The sequence below is a fragment of the Tiliqua scincoides genome, chromosome 2 (genome assembly GCF_035046505.1).
Source record: "Tiliqua scincoides isolate rTilSci1 chromosome 2, rTilSci1.hap2, whole genome shotgun sequence".
Lineage (NCBI taxonomy): Eukaryota > Metazoa > Chordata > Lepidosauria > Squamata > Scincidae > Tiliqua > Tiliqua scincoides.
Genome location: NC_089822.1, coordinates 252781581 through 252804182, shown reverse-complemented (window position 1 = coordinate 252804182; position 22602 = coordinate 252781581). Strand labels below are relative to the sequence as shown.

Below are 22602 nucleotides of genomic sequence, written 5' to 3'. Positions count from 1 at the left end.
GCCTGATTGCACAATCAATTGCCCACCATGTTATGGCATGCAGCCACACCGACAGAAGCTGTGCTGCATGCTGGGGTGGGGCAATCGGATAACCTGCAGGAGGTAACTAAAAATATTTTACTTACTTGCCCTAGTAGGCTGCTGGATCACCTATGCATCTCTTCAGACCCAAGCCAACCATTTTGCTGGGGAGAGTCTGAGAAAACGGGTGGGGGGGATTCAAAAAGAGGGGATAAGATCTGGTGCAAGTCACTGTTGCTGCAACCCTCCCCCTCCAATGGAGTACTCTGGAGCCATTGCTGTACCACCCTGCCACTGCCCATTTGTTGCAGGACATGACAGCAGCCGAGCTTTTGCACTGCTGGAAAGCACTCCGCGCTGCCAGAACACAAACCCTGGCAACACAGGATAGCTACAGGATTGGGCCCTTACGACTGCCAGCATTCACTGGGGCTTGTCAACCAAGCAGTGTGTGTGTGTGGGGGGGGGGGGAGTGTGTTAACCAGTAAATTTTTAACCTCCAAAATTTGGCATGTCAACCAAATTTCCTCAGCTTTGCAAGGACAGTATAACAAACCCAAATGGTTTTCGGCAGGTTGCAGGATGTTCTCTGTTGGTCATCACTCTTCTCATTTTTCCAAATGGGTAACTGATGATGCCAATGCCCCATTAGAGAAGCCTTAGTTGATTAATCATATGAGCTTTGATTACCTGTAATTAATCACTTTATTAAAGAAGTATGCACAGGAATAAAAAACAACCATCCTGAAGCAAAAGCACATTATCTGTGGGTTTTGATGTACACATCATGTACATGTAGATTGGCAACCTGCATAGGGGCCAAACATTGGGTCTGTCAATAGTAAGAATGCTTGCATGTTTGGTAAGCACGTGCAGACCTCCTGATTAAGCCGTATACAGGGTGACCAGCTGTCATAACCGCAAAAGAGGACAAGGTACCCCAAAATCTAGGACATCCAAGAAAAATGTAAGACATGACAAAATAAAAGTTGAACACTCATATATTTATTTTATGTGATTAATTTAAGCTCTATATTGCTTATTATTAGATGTAAAAATATATTGCATATAATAATAATAATAATTCAGTATTTATATATCGCCTTTCTGGTCATTGGATTACTCCTCTGACTATATTCAAGGCAGTTCACATGGGCAGGCATATCTAAATCCCTCAAGAGGATTTTTACAATCACAGAGGTTCTCTCTTTCAAGAACCAGCCACATTTCAGATGGATCTTCCTGGTTTGGTCTCACTTCTGGCCTCCAGTTCTCCCACGCAGGCTGGCAAGCAGCTCCATCTCTCACATGGAGGGCAGCAGCTTCTTGGTGTGAGCTTCTTGCTCACACCAAGAGCAGGTAGAATCACTCAGCTCAGCTTGTCAGCTGCTTCAAGATCTTGCCATTCTCAGCCGTTCAGGGAGCTGTCGGTGTCCTCGAACTGGCAACCTTCTGATGTTTATCTTTGGGCTAATGGAGGCTCTACCCTCTAGACCAGACCTCCTACCCTGCATATAATTTATTACATATAATTGATGAATTACAAGAAGTCTATGTGCTGCCTGCAGGGGCTCACTAAGGAAATGGAGGACATTTAAGTTCTTTTCCAGGACACAAGGTTAAAAAAGAGGAGATGTCTTGGAAAAAGAGGACCTCTTGTCACCCTGGCCATAAAGCAAGGAAAATAGAGGTGGGCACGGTCTGGAGAGACACATGCCCAGACAGAGAATGACGCTCAAAGGAAGCTTCTGTCCTTGGTTTGCTTACCCTTACAGAGAATTACAAACTTGAATTTATTTTTTTAGGACCACTGTGGGTCAGATGGATGTATCTTTTTGAGACTACAGGCTGGATGCTTTTTGGTGGCAGGGTCGATTTGGCCTATGGGCCATAGATTGCCTGCCTCTGATGTAGATGATACAAGACCACCTCAGTGAGAGAAGCATCCCTTTTCCAGGTTGGCACTGATCTCTGGTTTAAAAATAAGTACTTTTTTCAAAAAAAATCTGCCTGACTAATGATTGTTTCCAGTCAAAACCTTTGACTCAATCTAAACACTGAATCCCTTCTAATGGAGGGTGAGAGACCATAATGACCATGTCACATAGTCCAGGTCTCAAAATGGAGCTGTGAAGTCAGGTCTCTCAACACTTACTTCATCCCCTTCAGTCAAATTCCAGAAAGAACCTTCCCTCAGCATTCCAACACAGTCACTTCTGAAGGCAATGGGTTAGGAAGCAGTTATTTGTTCCGCGGGCCTTTTGCAGAACTAGAGCCATGACCACGCCCACGCCCTCCTCCATGGTGGGGTCTACTCTGAGACCCTCTGCTTACTGAAGGGACTTTAGCCCCATTGTGGGGTGCTGGAGGTTTCTTTGTAGACCCTTGTCCTGAACCTCCTTGCCTTGAGGCATGAGTCTCCCAGGGTTTGGGTGGCTCTTTCTTTGCAGATCCCCCTCCATTTTGGCTTGAATTACTGCCCCCATTGGATTGAGTTTTTGGCTTATTTGACCAGCCCCCTCTCTGCCCCACAGCATGAGCCTCTTTGGCTTTGGGTGACTCATTTCTGGGAGGGCTCCAAATTTTGTGACTCACGAAGTTGCCTCCACAAGGTTGGGACATCTGAAGAGTTGAATATCCTCTGCCTTGACCCCAGTTGAAGTGATGGGGCTGCCTATGTGTCATTCCCCTACCTCGTAACATGCCAGGACCCTGTTTGGGATGAGGTGTCCACCTACGTGGGGGGCCCCATCCATGCACTGAATTGTAATGGGGGAATTGTTGAAAGACAGGCACTTGGAAGTTGGATATGCAGGGTATGGGTGGTGGAATATAGGGGGCTCCTCCCATGGGAGCACCTAGGTTTGAACGGTTGTTTGGCAAAGACGTCTGTTTGTCAAAGGAACTCTCTTCTGGTATCAAGGTGCCAGTTTCTGTGGCAGAAATCAACTTTGCCCGAGCTTCTTCTTCAACCTCCACAGAAACGTTATTGCCTCCAGGCTGAAGTATATCTTCTTCTTCTGGTGGTGGTGAAGAGCTATAGTATGATTCTGAGGCATAGGCCTCCTCAATACTGATGCTTTTCAGCATTTCTTTCCAGGTCTCAAAACACAGCAGTTCTTCCAGGTGCCCAAGAGATGGATCCACAGGTACAATGTCTTCATATGCATCTTCTTCAGTGTTCTGAGGCTCTCTGTAAGCTTCCTCTTCTTCACTGGTGGCTTCATTTCCCTTGCCGTCTTCCTGATTTTCATTGATCTCGTCACTTCCATGGTCTTTCTCTTCACTTTCTTTGCCCCCCCTGACATCCTCATCCACTTCACTTCCTGTTTCTTCCTTCCTTTCACTTAGACGATCCTGGATTCTGAAAGGAGGAGAAAAGAGACCATGCTTGCATAAACTTGGCACGTAAAAAATTTCCCGGTTACTCTTCCGGTATTTCCATTTAAAAATGTTGGAGTAGCAGGGCTGGAAACAAGCCTTGAGACTTTATCATAGGCTTATTGGTCTGATTAGAGGGGCAAAGGGTAACTGCATACACCTTACAGGAATCTAGGAAAAAGGTAAGTAGAGAGTATAGACAAGGAGAAATATAACACATAGAAGACTAGCAGACAGCCATTCCTTTGCCAGGCCAGAATGGCCTCTCAATGGGAACTAATTGCAGGAAATACTTAGATTATGAACAATGACCTCACACCCCTCCCAGAAAGAGGGAGGGGCTGATGCAAGGTATGTGTGTGCAGAGCCAGAAGTTTTGAAACAGAAAAGCAGAGGGAACTGAAGACACCTTGTGAGGTGCAAGGAAGGATACCTCACTCTGGGAATCAGATATGGGGCAGTGTGGCAGCACATGCCTGGGCATGTCTACATAGAAGTAAGCTCTATTACTTAGAACCTAATCCTACTGAATTCCCTGCATGGCAATGCAACAACACTGGCATGGCTACTGCTGTATCCCACAGGGGAGTTATGGTTACTAGAGACCTCCTCAGGGTAAGGGAACATTAGCCCAGCCCCCTCCCCCCCCCACTTAGCCCCAGCAGCCAGTATCGGGTCAACTTGGGCCTCCACAAGCTCAATCGCTGTCAGAAGTCCAAGTTGACCCATGCAGGCAGATCAGGTCCTGGAAGGGGGTCAGGATTTGGCGTCACTGCCCTGTTCCTGCCCCATTCAACCCTTCTCCACTTCCCTCCAACTCCTTGCATGACACCCCCCCCCCCCACCAGATTCCCCTTATTCTTTTCTGAGAGCAACAGCATCTATGCTGGCTCTCCAAGGAAGAAAAATTGGAATCCAGGGGGGAATGTCATGAAACTGTTTCATGTGGGTTTTTATTTTCTATTGCATTGGTATTAGAGTTAGCCTGGTTCTTGAGCTGTTGGCAGTGGGGTATTTTCCCCCCAGGATTCTGACTTGCTCCAGTGGGTAGCCAGCTCTCCTCCACCAGATGTAGAAAGACTCCAACCATCCTGCCCACACTCCAGCAGCACACTTTACAGTTGTTTTTCAGCAGCCAGCGCTGGGGCCATCGGCCAGTGCAAAGAGCACATAGGATTGGGCTGTTACTGGGGGCAAGGTCCGCACCAGGGGCAAGGTCCTCATTTGCACAGGCACCACAGGGGGAGGGCAGGCTTACTTTAAAAGTAAGTTTTCCTCCTCTAAAAACTAGGTGCGTCTTATGGTCAGGTGCGTCTTATGCAAAAAATACGGTAACAGCAGAAATGAAAAACCGCCCAAATATAGCAGTGGTTGGCAACAAAGACTGTATCAGAGGGACTGCATGCCTCTCTCCTCTGAATCCTTCCTGCTTGCAGAACGTCAGTGACACTTAATAGCATACAACAAAGATGCACACACAAGACTGTAGACAGAGACGATGGAACTGCTGATAAGCAGGTGGTCGCCTCTGTTAAACTCATCAGAGCTTGGCCAACCCACAGCGTTAGGCAGTCAGTGGCAGTCTCATCAGAATTCACGGCAAGCTTGTGGTAACCCTCAAAGCCCTCACTTGAGTGGAATGACTGCAAGAGATCAGAGTCACTGTTTGCATACAGCTTAGAGAGCAAGGCAGGTACTCACCGTCCCATCAGTTCTTTGACTTCCTGAAGGGGGAAGAGAAACAAGGTGAGGTTAATCTCTGAAACTGCCTGCCAGATCAGCTTCCCACAGTTCAAGCCCAGCTAAACCATGAAGTGGCAGAGAGCATCCAAGATCCAAGTCTAATGTAGCAACCAGATGGGAGCGGCCAGCTAAGGTTTGATTAAAGAAAACTTCATCTGTTTTAACACTCAAGGTGTCAGTCCATGAAATTTGTGTATATTTGCATATGGATTAAAAAAAGTCATTCTGAAGAAAAAGAAGCATGTATTATTTTTTAGAAAATAATTGCAGTAAGGGGCACAGGGGTAGGGATGGGACGTCAAAATACATGGAAGATGTGTGAATGTGGCCGCAATCCTAACCCATTTTCCAGCAGTGACATAAGGGCAATGTAGCTCCGAGGTAAGGGAACAAACATCCTCTTACTTTGAGGAGGCCTCCGTGACTGCCCCCTAATTGCAGGATGCAGCACATGCCCCACTGGCATAGCTGGAAAGTTGGTTAGGACTGCGCCCTAAGTCTCTTAACATTTTTTTGATAGAACAAGCCCCATAGGGCCCAGATTTGGACCATAACATGGGGAGTTAACCCTTTCCCTCATGCTGTGGCCCTGACCCAGATCCCCTCCTCTTATGTTGTTATTAACCACAGAAGAGAACACATATTATTTATATCTATATGTTTTCCCCTCTACAACTCCTGGGAGGTAGGATTTGAACTGGGGAAAAGGTGGGGGGGGGAGGGAGGGAGGAGAAGGCTGACCTTCTTAGCCCCACAGACCTGTCCAAATCCCTACTCTCCCCCAATGGTTGCTTTTTGAACAATAAAAAGCTGTCGGGGATTCGTACTCGCAACCCACAGAATATGTTATTTGGCCTTGAGAAGAAGCATTCACTCCTGCTTAAGGCAGAAGGAGAAATTATTTTTCAAAGCTGGGGCCTGCCAACCACAGTGTTTTTAAATATAACTATTATATATCTGAAGACCACTATTAGGGATATTAGGGATATTATATGAATACATATTATATATATTCCATTTTCTAAAAGATCAAAAGGATGCACCACAGACACCCGCTTATAAGTCAATCCCACAGATAAGTCAAGGGCAGGTTTCGAACCAACAATCATGGAATTTTCTATGTCCCTTGGATAAGTCAGGGGTTAAACTTAGGGGGGGTGTCTGACTATAGTTTTGTCTGATTTTACCCCAGGCCAGATCCTGAAAAATAACCTACCACTAATTGTTACCTAAGAACTGTAGTCTCTTAATTTATTAAAAACGTAGTAAAAGATCATAAGATACATTTTTATTCTTTTTGAATTCTGGTCTTCACCACCTTTTGTAAACACTATCAGAGTAAGTGCACTGTAAACAACATACCAGTAAAACAGTGGTTCCCAATTCATGTACTCCCAGGGACACTCAACAGGACCTTTAGGGGTACTTGAAAAAGAATGGAATATTGCAGAAAATGGCAGGTCATGCTCCAGAATGCCTTGCAAGGAAGAGCAAGGCAGGAAGGGAGGTAGATAGTTGGCTGTGAAAGCCCCACCAATAGCTAGTTTTTGGTCATCAATTCATCTTGAACCAGTGATTGAAAACCAGCACAGTAAAAAAGCTGAAACATAGTATGGAAAGTGATCCATCACCCAGAATTTCTCAGCACACTTCTGGTGCAAAACAGTGCAATGGCAGAGTCTTCTGTTCTTCAAACAGATGAAAAGAGAAAATATGTGATGAATACATGAAGCCTGGGCTTTCATAGAGAGGAGATAAGGGCCTGTATTATTACTTACAAACAGTTTGCTAATAGGAAGGGTACAGTTTATGGAAATGGGCTGCCAAGGGATATGCAAGCGAAAAAGGTTGGGAACCACTGCAGGAGAACCAGGAATCAAATCCACCTTTAAGGTGTCTGGTGTGTTAAGCCAGAAGCTCTACATATAACATATAACTCATAACACATAACTGAGAGTGTGCAATTCAATTCACAGCAGAGAGATGCAGCTGCATATATTTGCAACCCTTTTTACTCAGAAGTAGACCCACTGCTTTCTATGGGTGTTATTCTTAAGTAATGGTGCACTGAATTGTAGCCTGGGACTTTGCTTCAAATGGAAAGGATCCCATCCTGGTGCTGAATAAAACAGACCTGCTTTGCAAGCATTTGGAAAGCAGAACCTGGCTGCAGCAGAAGGAAGGAGAATAAAAGGTTAACTTTGTCTGGAATTTCCCAGTTGTTGTAGAAACAAATGATCTCTTGGTGCCTGTCTGTGAAAAGTTGGTGAAACTTTTCAGAGCTGAAAGGCTCTGCCCTCTGATTGACCAGGAGATAAGGCGAAGTGATAATTGAAGCTTGATTACTTGGCAAAAATTTTAGGTACTATAGGCAAGTATCTACGGTATTTATTTTAAAAGATTTCTATTCTATTTTTTTTAGGGAACTTCTATTCTCTTTTCTGTTTGCCATTATTTGCTGCAAGTGCACATTTTGAAAGCAAATGGCAGCCATGGGGTGCACATCTTGGCAGAAAAACAGCCCCTCGCCCCACCCTGCCCTGTGGCTGCTTTTTATTAAAATGATTTTCCATACTTACACAACAAGTGCTTGGCCCCGAGACTCACCTTCAGAAAAGCAAATTCACTTGTTTCCTCCAGAGCAGCTCGAATGCTGGAGATGGTCTTGCTGTGAGATGACTCAAACGCTTTTAAATACTCCAGCTTCTCTTCCATGTCTGCCTGGTTCAGCCCCTTCATCTGCTTCACGGTTCCCAACATGCTTTGCTCTCTCTCGTTTAGGATTTCTCGCAGCTCCTCAAACTCAATGAAGATGCAGCCGCACAGGTGTTCACTTAGACTCTGCAGTGGGGCAGAGAAATCAGGTGGTGCTGGAATTGCTCTTGTGGCGGACTGCTCATTTGTGGGCAGTTGGCTGTCAGAGCCCAAATGTGAGCTCTTACCGCCAGTCCTCCATCTGAGTGTCACAAATGTGCCATAAGGCACATCTGCAGCCCTTAGCGCCAGTGTTAGCTCAGTGCTGGCCGGTGCTGGGCTAGTGCTGGTGAACCACCGCCGGTCTGTTGTCAACCGAATGCATCCAGAGCCTCTGTGTCGGGCCGTGGGCCCAGCATGGAGGCTCTTGATTCTACAACAGCCCAAGGGTTGCCGCAGAAAGAAGTAGCCCCATTACGAGGCTACTTGCCTTACCCAAGGGAAGGGGACGAAAGTCCCCTTTCCCTGAGGAGCTGTCAGCGTCTGCCCTGTTGCGTGCAGGATGCTGTGGTAGCCATTTCAGCACCGTGGCAGTCCTAGTGCAATGGGCAGCTCAGGACTGGGCTGCCTATCAGTTATTACAAGTTGCCAATTCACTGGCTAAATCTCTGTCTACCTTTAGAAGTATCATAGTGGTAAACAAAATTTGCCACAAAATTTCTCCCTTTCTCAACACCAAACTGCATGAGAAGCCCGAATGAGAAACATTTAGAAACTTTTGCACCTCAAAATATTCTTGGGCTACCCCATATCACACACCTCAGAAAGATTCTCTTATCTGCCCTAGCCCATTCTAGTTTGGTTTCAGGGGCTCTTGTGATTGCAAGGAGACTGGGAAGGTTGATATCACTTCCTGCTCTTCAGAAGCAGCTTATAAGCACCAGCTGGAAGACTAGAGCTATAACATCTGTGGACTTGACAGCACCTGGCTATGGGCAAGGCTGGAGCCAGGCTGGGCCAGTTTGGTTTACATGATATTGATCTCTGGGGTGAGGCTAGTAAATATTACTTGGGTTCATTATCTCAGGAGACATTCTGTGACAGAGGGCAAGCACAGGGCTTACAGAGACAAGCAGACCTGTACTGGTGAGAGGATGCCAACAACATATTCTAGATGGGGTCTAATCCAAGATATTTATATAGAACTGCTGGCCAGTTGGAAGACTGAGATGGGAGCCAATCAGGACCTGAGTAAACTCTAAAGGCACGTCTTGTGTGCTGCAAAGGGCCTTTGAGGCACTTGGCAAAAAGAGACTTATCATAAGACCAGAGAAACCCCGCTCTACTCCACTTGCTTCCAGCCGCTGTTAGTCCATCTCTTATCTAGCCAACCACTTCTTTGCTTTTCTCCCTCAGACTCATTCAAACCTGGTCAACTCTGGTTACTCCTGAAAATTACCTCCAGTTCTTCTATGGCCTCCTGTTGGCAAGATTGATTATTGGTGGCCCATTTCACGCCATCTTCCAGGGAACCCAGAGAGGCCTTCAGTTTATCCTGCACAGTCAAAGGATTCATTTTTAAAACCATGAAACACAAAAATAATTTTTAAAAGGATGACTTCCTCCTTGGTTTATCTTGCTTCATAGCCCTGTTCAGGAGTTAAGTCTCTCCAAATGTAACCCTGTTCAGAAATTCATGGGAATAGGCCGTGCTAGCCCACTCCTGACACACATGCAATATCCTTGCCCTCACCCCTCTCCCATCATTATTGTTTTGTTGCATCGACAAACAAGAGTTGCTAGCCCTCAAGGAACTTCCAACATTCTCTAACACAGTAGTTCTCAAAGTGGTGGGTCACGACCCACCAGTTTGTGTAAAGTTTCCCCTGCCCCTTTAAGGGGAAAGAGGTGAGGCAGGGAAGCGATCCCCAGAATCGTGTCTCTAAGGGGGGGGGGGTGTTTGTGCTTACATTTACTTAGTTAGGGCTGCTGGAGGCTGCAGGAGGTGCAGCAAGACCTGTGCAGCCGTCTGCAGGGTCCCTGAGGCTTGGAACGTTCAAACGGAGACATCGCAAAGTACCTCCTGGAAAGTGGAAGTGCTTTGTGATGTCTCCGTTGGCCTCTCCACACCTCCTGCAGCCTCCAGCAGCACTAACTACGTCTGTTGGCAACCTTCAGTCTCGAAAGAGTATGGTATCGCGCTCTGAATGGTGGTTCTGGAACAGCGTCTAGTGTGGCTGAAAATGCCGATTCGGGAATGACAATCCCTTCCACACCGGGAGTAAGTGCAGTCTGTCCTTGGTCTGTCTCCCTGGCTATGGGCCTTCCTTCTTTGCCTCTTTGCCTCAGACTGTTGGCCAAGTGTCTCATCAAACTGGGAAAGGCCATGCTGCACAGCCTGCCTCCAAGCGGGCCGCTCAGAGGCCAGGGTTTCCCACCTGTTGAGGTCCACTCCTAAGGCCTTCAGATCCCTCTTGCAGATGTCCTTGTATCGCAGCTGTGGTCTACCTGTAGGGCGCTTTCCTTGTACGAGTTCTCCATAGAGGAGATTCTTTGGGATCTGGCCATCATCCATTCTCACAACTACGTAAATGTAAGTGAAAGCACCCTCCCTTCGCCCACCCTTCGGGGTGCAACCCTGGGGATCACTTCTCTGCCCTTGCTCCTGCCCTGCAAAGACTTACAGAGGGAGTAAAGCTCCCTCAGAGTTTGAGAACCTCTGTTCTAACATACTGAGAAAAAATATACAGGAATAGCTTCAGTTTGAGTTGGCAACTCAATGACAAACGCCGACCATGGGTAGAGTCACTCTCTGTGACCAGTGTTTTTTGCTGCAAAGAGATGCAGGCAGGCAGTGGAGTCACTAGGGTTTGCTTCACCCAGTGTGGGAGACCAGCATGTCACCCCATGATGGACCTCCTCCCATCCTCCCATGGGTGGAGGGTGTGGTGATGCATCATTGCCGGGCCCCCATTTTTTTTTTTTTACTATAACCTCTGATAGAAGTGATATTCCAACACGGTTTGTTTCATTGCATTCTGCATGGAAGTACGCATCAAATGATATATAACATGATGGTATTATTCAAAAATATCAAGATTTAAAAATTTTTGGCCAGTAGTGATGTCACGCCCCTGTGCACATCTCCCAGTGTGGTCCACACCCCCTGCGCTTCCCTAGCAATGCCACTGCAGGCAGGACTATTGCAGCATGTTCTTGTTAAGCTCACATGTGGGGAGACTCATGCTTCAACAGTGCACATAACAGCCAGGAACACCCTGCACATAACAGCCAGGAACACCCTCTGTCCATCTGTAGGGAGTAGTCGAGTCAATGTTGCAATCCTAAGCATATTATTATTTATTTATTAATTACATTTTTATACCGCCCTTGCTCCAAAGAGCTCAGGGCGGTGTACATGGCTGCTCCCCTCCTTTTTTCCTCACAACAACCCTGTGAGGTAGTGAGGCTGAGAGAAAGTGACTGGCCCAAGGAGGCTAAGGGGGGATTTGAACCTGGATCTTCCAAGTCTGAGTCCACCTCCCAAACCACTACACCACCCTGACTCTCTGACTAGCATATTTACTAGGAAACATAGCACACTCAATTCAGAGGGACTCCTGAGTAAATATGTTTAGATCATGCTACATGGGTTTTTCTTGACAGGATGGCAATTTTTATTTATCATTTGATGACTACAACCTCAAGTGAGGACTCACACGTGTGAAGGTGCTGCCACAGATCTAACACTACAGGCAGAGGACACCTCAGATTACCACGGGGAACAGGGGAATGTTGTAGAAAATCTTTTAAATCCATTTGCTCTGTGCTGGTTTCTTGACCAAAATCACTCCCTTTTATATCATCCCTGTGGCAAGGTGCATGGCACAAAAGGATTAAACAGCTCCCCCCTCTTGCACCAGAGCCATAAGAACATAATAACATAAGAACAACCCTGCTGGATCAGGCCATAGGCCCATCTAGTCAGCTTCCTGTATCTCTCAGTGGCCCACCAGTTGCCCCAGGGAGCACACAAGACAATAAGAGACCTACATTCTGGCGCCCTTCCTTGCATCTGGCATTCTGACATAGCCCATTGCTAAAATCAGGAGGTTGCACATACACAATCTCCACCAACCATTCTGTATTGTATTGGCAACCTTCAGTCTCGAAAGACTATGGTATCGCGCTCTGAAAGGTGGTTCTGGCACAGCGTCTAGTGTGGCTGAAAAGGCCAATCCGGGAGTGACAATCCCTTCCACACCAGGAGTAAGTGCAGTCTGTCCTTGGTCTGTCTCCCTGGCTATGGGCCTTCCTTCTTTGCCTCTTTGCCTCAGACTGTTGGCCAAGTGTCTCATCAAACTGGGAAAGGCCATGCTGCACAGCCTGCCTCCAAGCGGGCCGCTCAGAGGCCAGGGTTTCCCACCTGTTGAGGTCCACTCCTAAGGCCTTCAGATCCCTCTTGCAGATGTCCTTGTATCGCAGCTGTGGTCTACCTGTAGGGCGCTTTCCTTGCACGAGTTCTCCATAGAGGAGATCCTTTGGGATCCGGCCATCATCCATTCTCACGACATGACCAAGCCAACGCAGGCGTCTCTGTTTCAGCAGTGAATACATGCTAGGGATTCCAGCACGTTCCAGGACTGTGTTGTTTGGAACTTTGTCCTGCCAGTTCCTGTTCAAAGTGCCCTTTGGTCTTGTATATCACCCACATATCGAATTATAAAAACATAAGAAAAGCCCCACTGGATGAGGCCATAGGCCCATCTAGTCCAGCTTCCTGTATCTCACAGCGGCCCACCAAATGCCCCAGGGAGCACGCCAGATAACAAGAGACCTCATCCTGGTGCCCTCCCTTGCATCTGGCATTCTGACATAGCCCATTTCTAAAATCAGGAGGTTGCGCATACACATCATGGCTTGTACCCCATAATGGATTTTTCCTCCAGAAACTTGTCCAATCCCCTTTTAAAGGCATCCAGGCCAGATGCCATCACCACATCCTGCGGCAAGGAGTTCCACAGACCAACCACACGCTGAGTAAAGAAATATTTTCTTTTGTCTGTCCTAACTCTCCCAACACTCAATTTTAGTGGATGTCCCCTGGTTCTGGTGTTATGTGAGAGTGTAAAGACTCTATCCACTCTATCCACTCTGTCCACCCCCTGCATAATTTTGTATGTCTCAATCATGTCCCCCCTCAGGCGTCTCTTTTCTAGGCTGAAGAGGCCCAAACGCCGTAGCCTTTCCTCATAAAGAAGGTGCCCCAGCCCCGTAATCATCTTAGTCGCTCTCTTTTGCACCTTTTCCATTTCCACTATGTCTTTTTTGAGATGCAGCGACCAGAACTGGACACAATACTCCAGGTGTGGCCTTACCATAGATTTGTCCAACGGCAAATGACCAAATTATGACCATTATGAAGACGTATTCCCCATGCACTTGCATTTTTTGTTTCAGCAGCACTGGCCTATTTACCTGTTATACCATTGTGTTACCCTGCACATGCCCGATCTTGTCTGATCTCGGAAGCTAAGCAGGGTCAGGCCTGGTTAGTACTTGGATGGGAGACCGCCTGGGAATACCGGGTGCTGTAGGCTTATATCATAGTCTTTCGAGACTGAAGGTTGCCAACCTTCTGTATGAGGAAATGTCACAGAGCCAAACTCAAGACTTCACTGTGAACATACAGTGGGACCATACTGAATTTCACTGGGAAGTTACTGTACTCTACTGTACTGAAGTTTGCAATTAATAGCAGTCAATGCTCCAATAATTCCTGGGAAGAGGGAGGCAGAGGGGGTATGGCCCCTTTGCTACTGTTTTTTGAGAAGGTTATGGGGGTGCACAATTTGGTTAAAATTGGGAAGAGTCAGGGATGTGACTTGTGAACTTCATGAAGGCCACCATATCTTTTCCCTCATAATATGAGCACTAGATCATGGTGCCGGTAGGGGAGTTGTTCTACTTGCAGATCTCTCTATACTAGAGGTGTTTGAAAACGTTATTTACTTGACTAAGAAGTAAGCTCATTGTGTTCAGTAAGACTTTGAGCCCAATCCTGGGCTTGGCACACTGGTTCACCGCCAACACACACTGTCACAAATGTGCTACAAGGCACGTTTGTGGGTCATACCACTTGGTGAGTGCCAGTGGTAGCCCAGCGCTGTTCGGTGCCGGGCTACCGCCGGGCCGGTACCCAAGCTCTGCTGCTCAGCAGTCGTGTGGACCACCAAGCAAAGGTAAGCAGCGGCGTGGGGGGGGAGGTGGGCAGGAGGCATTCTGTGGAGAGGGGAGGCGAACAGAGGGTGAGCAGGAGACATGTTAGGGAGGTGGGAGGCAGGGAGAGGGCGGAGGAAGGTGTGCCAGGAGAGGGAGCGGAGATGGAGGGAGGTAGGACCTATGAAGCTTTGATCCACCAGATCCAAAACCTCCATGTAGGGCTCGTCGCCTTACACAGAGTCTCTTGATTCACTGCCCACCTTTGGGGTACTCCATTTACCCAGGGAAAGGGACAAAAGTCCCCTTCTCCCGGGGTGCCGCTGGTGGCTACCTTAGGTGCGCAGGATGCAGCGGTGGCCATTTTCGTGCCGCCGTAGCCACGCAGCTCAGGATTGGGCATTAGGCTGCAATCCTATCTTACCAGAAACAAACACCTCTAGCCAGCAATTTTTAACCTTTTTCAAACACTGCAGGTGGGGGACTCACACCCCCCAACAGCCCTACTAATAAATGACCCCTCAAACTCCCGTGGCACACCTGCAGATCACCGAAATCAGAAGTGCCAATCCAACTGTTTGCAGAGGGGGCTAGGCCCTCCCAGCTGGCAGCCCAGGACTTCTCCATAAGCACCAACATGTATTAGTACAATTCAAACATGGGAAAGTGAAACTCACACCGGCAGAGCAGAACTACCAGGCCCCAAGAGTAGGTCACCCAGTTCAGGACACAGAATGCTTGGGTTCCAATACTGAGCTCGACCCCTTCTTGTAGTTTAGTGTGTGTCTAGGACACATGACCTTAGATCAAGTCTACATGTGTTTTGGCATAGTTTGCATGTGGAATTAACAGTATGGAGGACAAACAGAAGTCTGGAGCACAGAAGAGAAGAAAAAATGAAAAATTTAAAAAAGGCCAGGCAAGTTTATGTCATTAGGGCTTTGTTTCAAAATCACCACCTAGTAATGAGGAAGATCATGAAAGCCAGTCCTTGGATGCCAGGGTATTATTAAAAGCAGAAAAAGCAAATGAAGAGGACTTTGCTGAGTAGAAGAAAAGAAACACAATAGTACTACTCAAAGGAAGGAAACTATCCCATTCTGAGCAATGCTTTCATTTAGTTTCAGTCTTGCTTGTGTGAAGTCAGTGAAAAATGTGTTTAAAAAAAATGAAGTGATATCTGTTTTGCAGGAAATTTTAGGAAGGGGGTCCCAGTCAGGCATCTTGCCCCAGGCCCAATGCTAGCTGTCAGTGGCCTTCCTAATACCCAACCCCAGAAAGATTCCCCCCCCTTCCACTTGCTGCTTCCAAATGTTAAAAAAGATCCCATCACAGTCACATATAGCTTGGCCCTGAATGTGCAAACCGAGTTTCAGTAATTCCAACATCCAGCCTACCCAGCCTTTATCCCATCCTATAAACTTCTAGTCTGACTTCTAGTCACCAGAGGATACAGATACCTGTTAACTCTGTTAACTCCTACCTGATAACATTTCACGGCATTCTTGATGGGCAAAAAGTTATGGCCCTGATGCTGAGGGAGGTCCCGGCAGATCACACAGACAAGGGCCACATCCTGGCTGCAGAAGAGTTTCAGTGGCTCCTCATGTTCCTCACAAAAATACCAGCTCCCACCCCCACCAGGCTGGGACCCCTCCTCCAGCTTGAGGAGCCGGGCCTTCTCTGCCAAATTTGCCAGGACCCTGTTGCGCGCTGCGTTGTGAAGGTGAAAAGGATTTCGGCACTCGGGGCACGTCCCCTGCTGCTTCCCTTTGGGGACACAGCTTTCCAGGCAAGACAGGCAGTAGTTGTGGCCGCAGCTTAACATGCGAGGGTCCTGGAAGATGGAGAAGCAGACAGGGCACAGCAAGTCTTCGGCAATGCCGGACACTTCCCGGATGGAGGCCATCCCAGCTGCTCTAGAGCTTGGCTTGTACTTCTGCTTCCTATGGTGTGAACAAACACATACATCAGAACAGATCCACGGTATGTCATTAAAAATAAAATGCAGACGTTTTAAAAGTGCGAACATTTCATTTAAATGCCTTACTTAAAAACAATTGAAAAGGGGTGGAGTGGTTTGGTCCCAATCAGGCATCAAACAAGCAATGCTTTTGGCATCTGGCTCCACACCTTTGCCCAAGTCCCAGGAGGAACTGGACTGGGGTATGGTGGTCAGATATTTAAGAGAAGAGTTTGTGTAAAGCTCAAACCACAAAAGCACTTACTCAGAGTTCTGGAGGCCCTTGGCCAGCTGACCAACCAAGTCTTTCTTTCTGATGACTTCTCACCATCAATGCCCAGGCTCCAAATGTTCACACACAGGCAGTGTTCGGCAGCTGGGCTGGCCACACCTCTCAGCACAGATCCAAAGTGCAACTGGGAAATGGGTCATGTGCTACTGGAAGGGCATCATCAGCACAAAAACAAAGAACAGGCTGCTGGTTGCCACGTCTACCAAGCTGAACTTACCAGCAAGAGCCTGCAGGCTGCCTTGCTCTGCTCTGCTCTCCTTTGAAAGCACACTTTTGACTTGTTTGAACTAGAGGACAGAGCGATTTGCACTGAGTCACTCGTCTGGCTCTTCCCCTGCTCCTTGTGCATGAGGGAATGACTTCTTTCTTTATGTTTGTGTTATCATGGCATGGCCAATGTACGTCATGCTTTCCAGAGAAACATGAGCAGAAAAGAGGAATCTTTGTGCCGAGGATTTTACAATCCCCATTTTGACAGCAGTACAGAGACCATTAAGGGAGAAAGCAGGGTCTCCCCCTGAAATGGTAAATGAATTCAATGGGTAAAAGAAACCAATACAGCCATATATTTCTCCCAGTTCTCATTTCCCATTCTCAGGCCTTGCAACGGTGCCACAAAGGAAACAAAAAAGAGGTGACACAGCAAATAAGAGTTTCAGTGTAAAGAAAGAAGATTAAAAAAAAACTCACAAGGTGCGTCCCTCCACCCATGGTTTCAGATATGAGCCTCCAGATATGGCAGAGCCTTCAGATATGGCAGTACACTCCCTGCATTTTGGAAGTTTGCACAATCCCCTGGGGTTGAGCAAATTCTTTTCTCCAGTTTGCAGCAGAAGCTGGATCACTGATGGTGGCCAACACTTATACCAATCATAAAGCCACACACCCTGTCTTAAAGTTCTGCATAGCCCTGAAGCGCTGGCCAGCCCTCTTGTCACTTGCAAAGCCCCTTCCCATGCTTCCTGGAGCAGGCTTTTAAGTGTATCAAACAAAAAAACCCAGAAAAAGGTGCCCGACAAACACTTGAGCAAATTTTCAAGCGTCCGCTTGAAAAACCAAACTAGAGCCTGGAGCATGGGTGGAGGGGCAAAGCTCTGCATTTAGTTTGAAACCAGGCTCACGTGGGAACAAAAGCTCAGAAGAAGCAGAGCTTGCCTTGCAAAGAAAAAGGCTTGCAATAGCTCCTGTTTCCAGGGATGAACTTATGCAATCAAACAGGCTGAGTTGGCCAGGGTGAGACATGATCGTTGGTGAGCTCTTTCCAGGGTTGGGCAAATCCAGTGCGGTTTGACTTGAGTCAAGTCACGAGTCTCTGCCCCCCCCCCCGTGACTTGCATCAAAAATGAGTGATAACGGGGCACTTTCTGAGTCACCAAGTCGCCTTTTCATGACTCAAAAGGACTCAAGTCACAAGTCTTTTTGATACAAGGTGCAGAAAAAAAACGAAGCTGTTGCCAGGGTGTGTATGTGTGTCGGAGCTCTCTTTAAACTCTACCCTGCTGTCCCATCTGTAAACAAGGAAGGGGTGGGATGGACTGTGTGAGAGCGGGGACAGCAGCGGCAAGAGGGAGGAGGGACATGTGCAGCAGCTGGGAGGCTTACCAGGACAACCCAATCCTTTGCAGCTGTACTCAGAAGTAGTTCCATTGTAGCTGATCATTCCATGGGGTTTCCTCCCCTCCACCCAAGTAACAATGGAACTCATAGCAGCCATGTGATTGGAAAGTGTGATTGCTATGAACCTTCCCTTCCGGCTTCCCCGCCTCCTTTATCCCTGGGCTTCTCCAGTCAATTCTAAGGCAAGTACCCTCTTGGGTTCCTCCTCCTGCCCTCCCACATCCAAACAAACAAACCAGACCACCCATCCTTCCATCCAATAATCATTGGTTCCTTCCTATCAGAGAAGTTCGCAAGCATGGGGACAAGTGCCGAGTCAAAGGGCCCTTGACGAGGGTTTTGCTGTGTCTTCCATGCGTGCGACTGGAGTGTAAATGAGTCAGCGAAAAATACTGATTTTCATGACTCGGACTCAAGTCACCTGACTGGAGTTCCCATCTGTGGCTCTTTCACTATTAAAGAGAAAAATGTAATTTAAAAAATCAGTAATTAAAGCTTCCCCTCACACACATGGGATAAGGAACTCAGATTGAAAGGCAACAAAGAAACTATAGTATTGATTAGTAATCAAACCACCACCTTCATCAAGAAGCAATCAAAGGGGCAGACCCCCCCAACAGGAAGCTTTTAATTAATGTTACTGTCACACTCCCGACCTTTTCCCAGAAAACCAATGATAGCCCCATTTCAACTCTTTTGCCTGGAAAACTATTTATAGCCTGGAATGGGTATCAGAATGGGGAAATGGGGTCAAATATTATGGATCCTTCCATCACTTCCACCTGTTCTTGTGCATGAGTCTGGTTTGGTTTGACAGCTTAGGAACATTCATTCCAATCCATTATTTGTTATACATATGATCAAACTGGAAAGGGGTTAATAAATTCTAATAATGCATGGGTGTCATTTCCAAAATATTATTCTTACATGTCTCTAACACATCCCACTGTTCTTTGCACAATGATGAGCTACTACCAATAACCTATTGGGATGTCCATTTCAGCCTGACCCCAATGGTTTCTTGTTGGAATGGAGTTCATAAAAGTATGATGTTGGAACAGTTTGAGTTTAAAACACGGCTCTCATGCGTCTGTAAGCCATCTCACCGGTTTTTGCACCTGTCTGATTTTGACAGGTCTAATTTAGAAGGGCCTGTCCTGGCCCATTAAGTTCTATTTCCACTTATCACTATCCCACATCAAACAGTTGCAAAACTGAAATGAGCCTCCGCTTAGATTTCAGCAAAGTTTTGCAAGTCACTCAGAGGCACAGGAGAGTGGGCAGGACAATATCCTTCCCCTTTCTGGAAGCCCAGCCAATGCACCATATGGAGTGAAAGGGAAGCTGCTCCTTCACTCCAGTTCTGAAGCTTATTTTCCTGGCAACTGGCCAAGAGTACAGTACACCAAAACAAAAATGGGTCTTTTTCTAATGACAATGATCTCTCTGCAGGAAATAGGGCCAGGACCCTGCTTACCTACCATTTTTTTCTCCCCCCCCCCCCCCGTGGTGCTTTTCCTTTTCCTCTTCTCCCAGCTCAGCAGTCAAGAACCCTGTACTGTTGGCTGCCTGGTCTCCCCGCCACTGTTCATGATGTTGCCAGCCCACAAGCTGAGGCAGTTGAATGAATTTAAGGGAAACTCTTGGGGCACTTCCCCAAAAAATCTGTACTCTAGGAAAAACGGGAAAACCAAAATGTCTTTTTGCATTTGCTTGTGTAATTTCCACTTTCCCTGAATTGCTCAGTTTTCCATGAGCTTCTTGCTGCAGGAAACCATCATGTCTCCCACCAGGCACTATTGCCCATTCCCACTATTGCCTATCTCCCATTGCCTATTCCCACTATTGCCATTCAGCCAGTGGTGTCACTAGGATTCGTGTCACCTGGTGCGGGAGGCCTGCGGTGGTGATGTACCATCGCCCCGTCCCCACTGGTTTTTTGGCTATACCTTTTGTTAGAACACAGATATTTCAATGTGGTTTGTTTCCTTGCATTCTGCATGAAATTATGCATTGATTGATATATAACATGATGGTCTTATTCCTCCAAACTCTGATTTTAGTGATTTTGAAAACTTGTAGAGTCACACACACACCCATGTCAACTTAATAACACCTTATTGCAGCAGTTCTCAAACTTTTAGCACTTTTTAGAATGACAATCTGTCCAGGACCCATTGGAAGTGATGTCATGGCTGGAAGTGACATCATAAAGCAAATTAAAATAATTTAATTTATTTATAATTAAATTAAAGTAAAACAAATAGTTAAATAAGGGAGAGCCAGTCCTGTTCCACCAAGTGAATCTACTCTGAAGTAAGTCCTATTGTGGTCAATGGGGCTTACTCTTAGGAAAGTGTGGGTAGGATTGCAGCCTGTGAGCCCACTCCTATACATGTCTACTCTGAAGTAAGTCCCATAGTGGTCAATGGGGCTTACTCTCAGGAAAGTGTGGGTAGGATTGCAGCCTCAGCCTCTTGAAAAGAAAAATGTGGCCCGCAACCCCCCCCCCACCCCCCTAGTGACACCACTGCATTCAGTCACCTTGGGTGCACTTTGGGGAGAAAGGTGGAATATAAATAAATAAATAGATAAATTTGATTCCAAGTCCAGCTTAACTTCAGCGGAGTGTTTGTACCCTGTGTCCTCTGACCATACACTGGGGCTTTTGTCACATAAGCTCCTGTCTTGCTCGAAAAGAAAGCTTAGAACTTCACTGCTGGAACCTCTAGATTGTGGGAAGTGTGGTGTGAAACCATGAAGCTTTTGAACCTTCATCTATGTGTCAGCAGTGAGAAGCAGGAGCGTCTTATGACCTCTGGTGACAAAAGCTTATGACAATTTAGGTGCAAAAAAGAATTGAGCTGTATTAGGACATACAGTAGAACTGAATGAAGCAATAGCCCCACCTTCTGGCAGTTACAAGAAAAACACACAGCCTGATGTGCACAGATACCTGGGGAAGCTGGAAAAGGTACAAATGGCTGCTAAAAGAAGCTTACAGTCTACTGCACAGGAGATGAAATAACTAGAGCCAGGATGATGTAGTGGTTCGGGAGTCAGACCTGGAAGATCCAGGTTCAAATCCCACTAGGCTACGAAGCTTCCAGGGTGATCTTGGGGTAGTCACTATCTCTCAGTGTTACATAAGAACATAAGAACAGCCCCACTGGATCAGGCCATAGGCCCATCTAGTCCAGCTTCCTGTATCTCACAGTGGCCCACCAAATGCCCCAGGGGGCACACCAGATAGCAAGAGACCTCATCCTCGTGCCCTCCCTTGCATCTGGCATTCTGACATAACCCTTTTCTAAAATCAGGAGGTTGCGCATACACATCATGGCTTGTACCCCGTAATGGATTTTTCCTCCAGAAACTTGTCCAATCCCCTTTTAAAGGCGTCCAGGCTAGACGCCATCACCACATCCTGTGGCAAAGAGTTCCACAGACCAACCACACGCTGAGTAAAGAAATATTTTCTTTTGTCTGTTCTAACTCTCCCAACACTCAATTTTAGTGGATGTCCCCTGGTTCTGGTGTTATGTGAGAGTGTAAAGAGCATCTCCCTATCCACTCTGTCCATCCCCTGCATAATTTTGTATGTCTCAATCATGTCCCCCCTCAGGCGTCTCTTTTCTAGGCTGAAGAGGCCCAAATGCCGTAGCCTTTCCTCATAAGGAAGGTGCCCCAGCCCCGTAATCATCTTAGTCGCTCTCTTTTGCACCTTTTCCATTTCCACTATGTCTTTTTTGAGATGCGGCGACCAGAACTGGACACAGTACTCCAGGTGTGGCCTTACCATAGATTTGTACAACAGCATTATAATATTAGCTGTTTTGTTCTCAATACCTTTCCTAATGATCCCAAGCATAGAATTGGCCTTCTTCACTGCCGCTGCACATTGGGTCGACACTTTCATCGACCTGTCCACCACCACCCCAAGATCTCTCTCCTGATCTGTCACAGACAGCTCAGAACCCATCAGCCTATATCTAAAGTTTTGATTTTTTGCCCCAATGTGCAGGACTTTACACTTACTGACATTGAAGCGCATCTGCCATTTTGCTGCCCATTCTGCCAGTCTGGAGAGATCCTTCTGGAGCTCCTCACAATCACTTCTGGTCTTCACCACTTGGAAAAGTTTGGTGTCGTCCGCAAACTTTACAACCTCACTGCTCAACCCTGTCTCCAGGTCATTTATGAAGAGTTTGAAAAGCACCGGTCCCAGGACAGATCCTTGGGGCACACCGCTTTTCACTTCTCTTCATTGTGAAAACTGCCCATTGACACCCACTCTCTGTTTCCTGGCCTTCAACCAGTTCTCAATCCATGAGAGGACCTGCCCTCTAATTCCCTTACTGTGGAGTTTTTTCAGTAGCCTTTAGTGAGGGACCGTGTCGAACGCCTTCTGAAAGTCCAGATATATAATGTCCATGGGTTCTCCCACATCCACATGCCTGTTGACCTTGTCAAAGAATTCTAAAAGGTTCATGAGGCAAGACTTACCCTTACAGAAGCCATGCTGATTCTCCCTCAGCAAGCCCTGAGCAAGTGTTACCTACCTCACATGGTTGCTGTGAGGATAAAAGGAGCGGAGGAACTATGTACACAGCCCTGAGCTCCTTGGAGGAAGGGCAGTATAAAAATGTGAAAAATAAACAAATAAACAATT

The 22602-nt window shown here is 46.9% G+C and overlaps 1 protein-coding gene and 1 pseudogene across 1 annotated transcript; one reads left to right on the top strand and one right to left on the bottom strand.

The window, feature by feature from the left end:
• Window positions 1–2133: 2133 nt before the first annotated feature.
• Window positions 2134–16369, bottom strand: LOC136639057 (uncharacterized). Its single transcript, XM_066613084.1, has 6 exons — window positions 16287–16369; window positions 15542–16004; window positions 9299–9394; window positions 7753–7986; window positions 5104–5126; window positions 2134–3385 (listed from the first exon to the last, which is right to left on the bottom strand). Exons 2-6 carry the CDS (start codon window positions 15965–15967, stop codon window positions 2263–2265), a joined length of 1902 nt encoding a protein of 633 aa, XP_066469181.1. The 5' UTR covers window positions 15968–16004; window positions 16287–16369; the 3' UTR covers window positions 2134–2262.
• LOC136643443 (5S ribosomal RNA) lies at window positions 13321–13439 on the top strand (annotated as a pseudogene).
• Window positions 16370–22602: the final 6233 nt, after the last annotated feature.

Excerpts from the sequence above, each read along its gene's own strand:
- LOC136639057 (XM_066613084.1), bottom strand. The coding sequence starts at position 15,967 with ATGGCCTCCATCCGGGAAGTGTCCGGCATTGCCGAAGACTTGCTGTGC. Across the intron at positions 9,395-15,541 it reads ATGCCGTGAAATGTTATCAG|GATAAACTGAAGGCCTCTCT; the intron begins GTAGGAGTTAAC and ends TTGACTGTGCAG. Across the intron at positions 5,127-7,752 it reads GTGAATTTGCTTTTCTGAAG|GAAGTCAAAGAACTGATGGG; the intron begins GTGAGTCTCGGG and ends TTCCCCCTTCAG.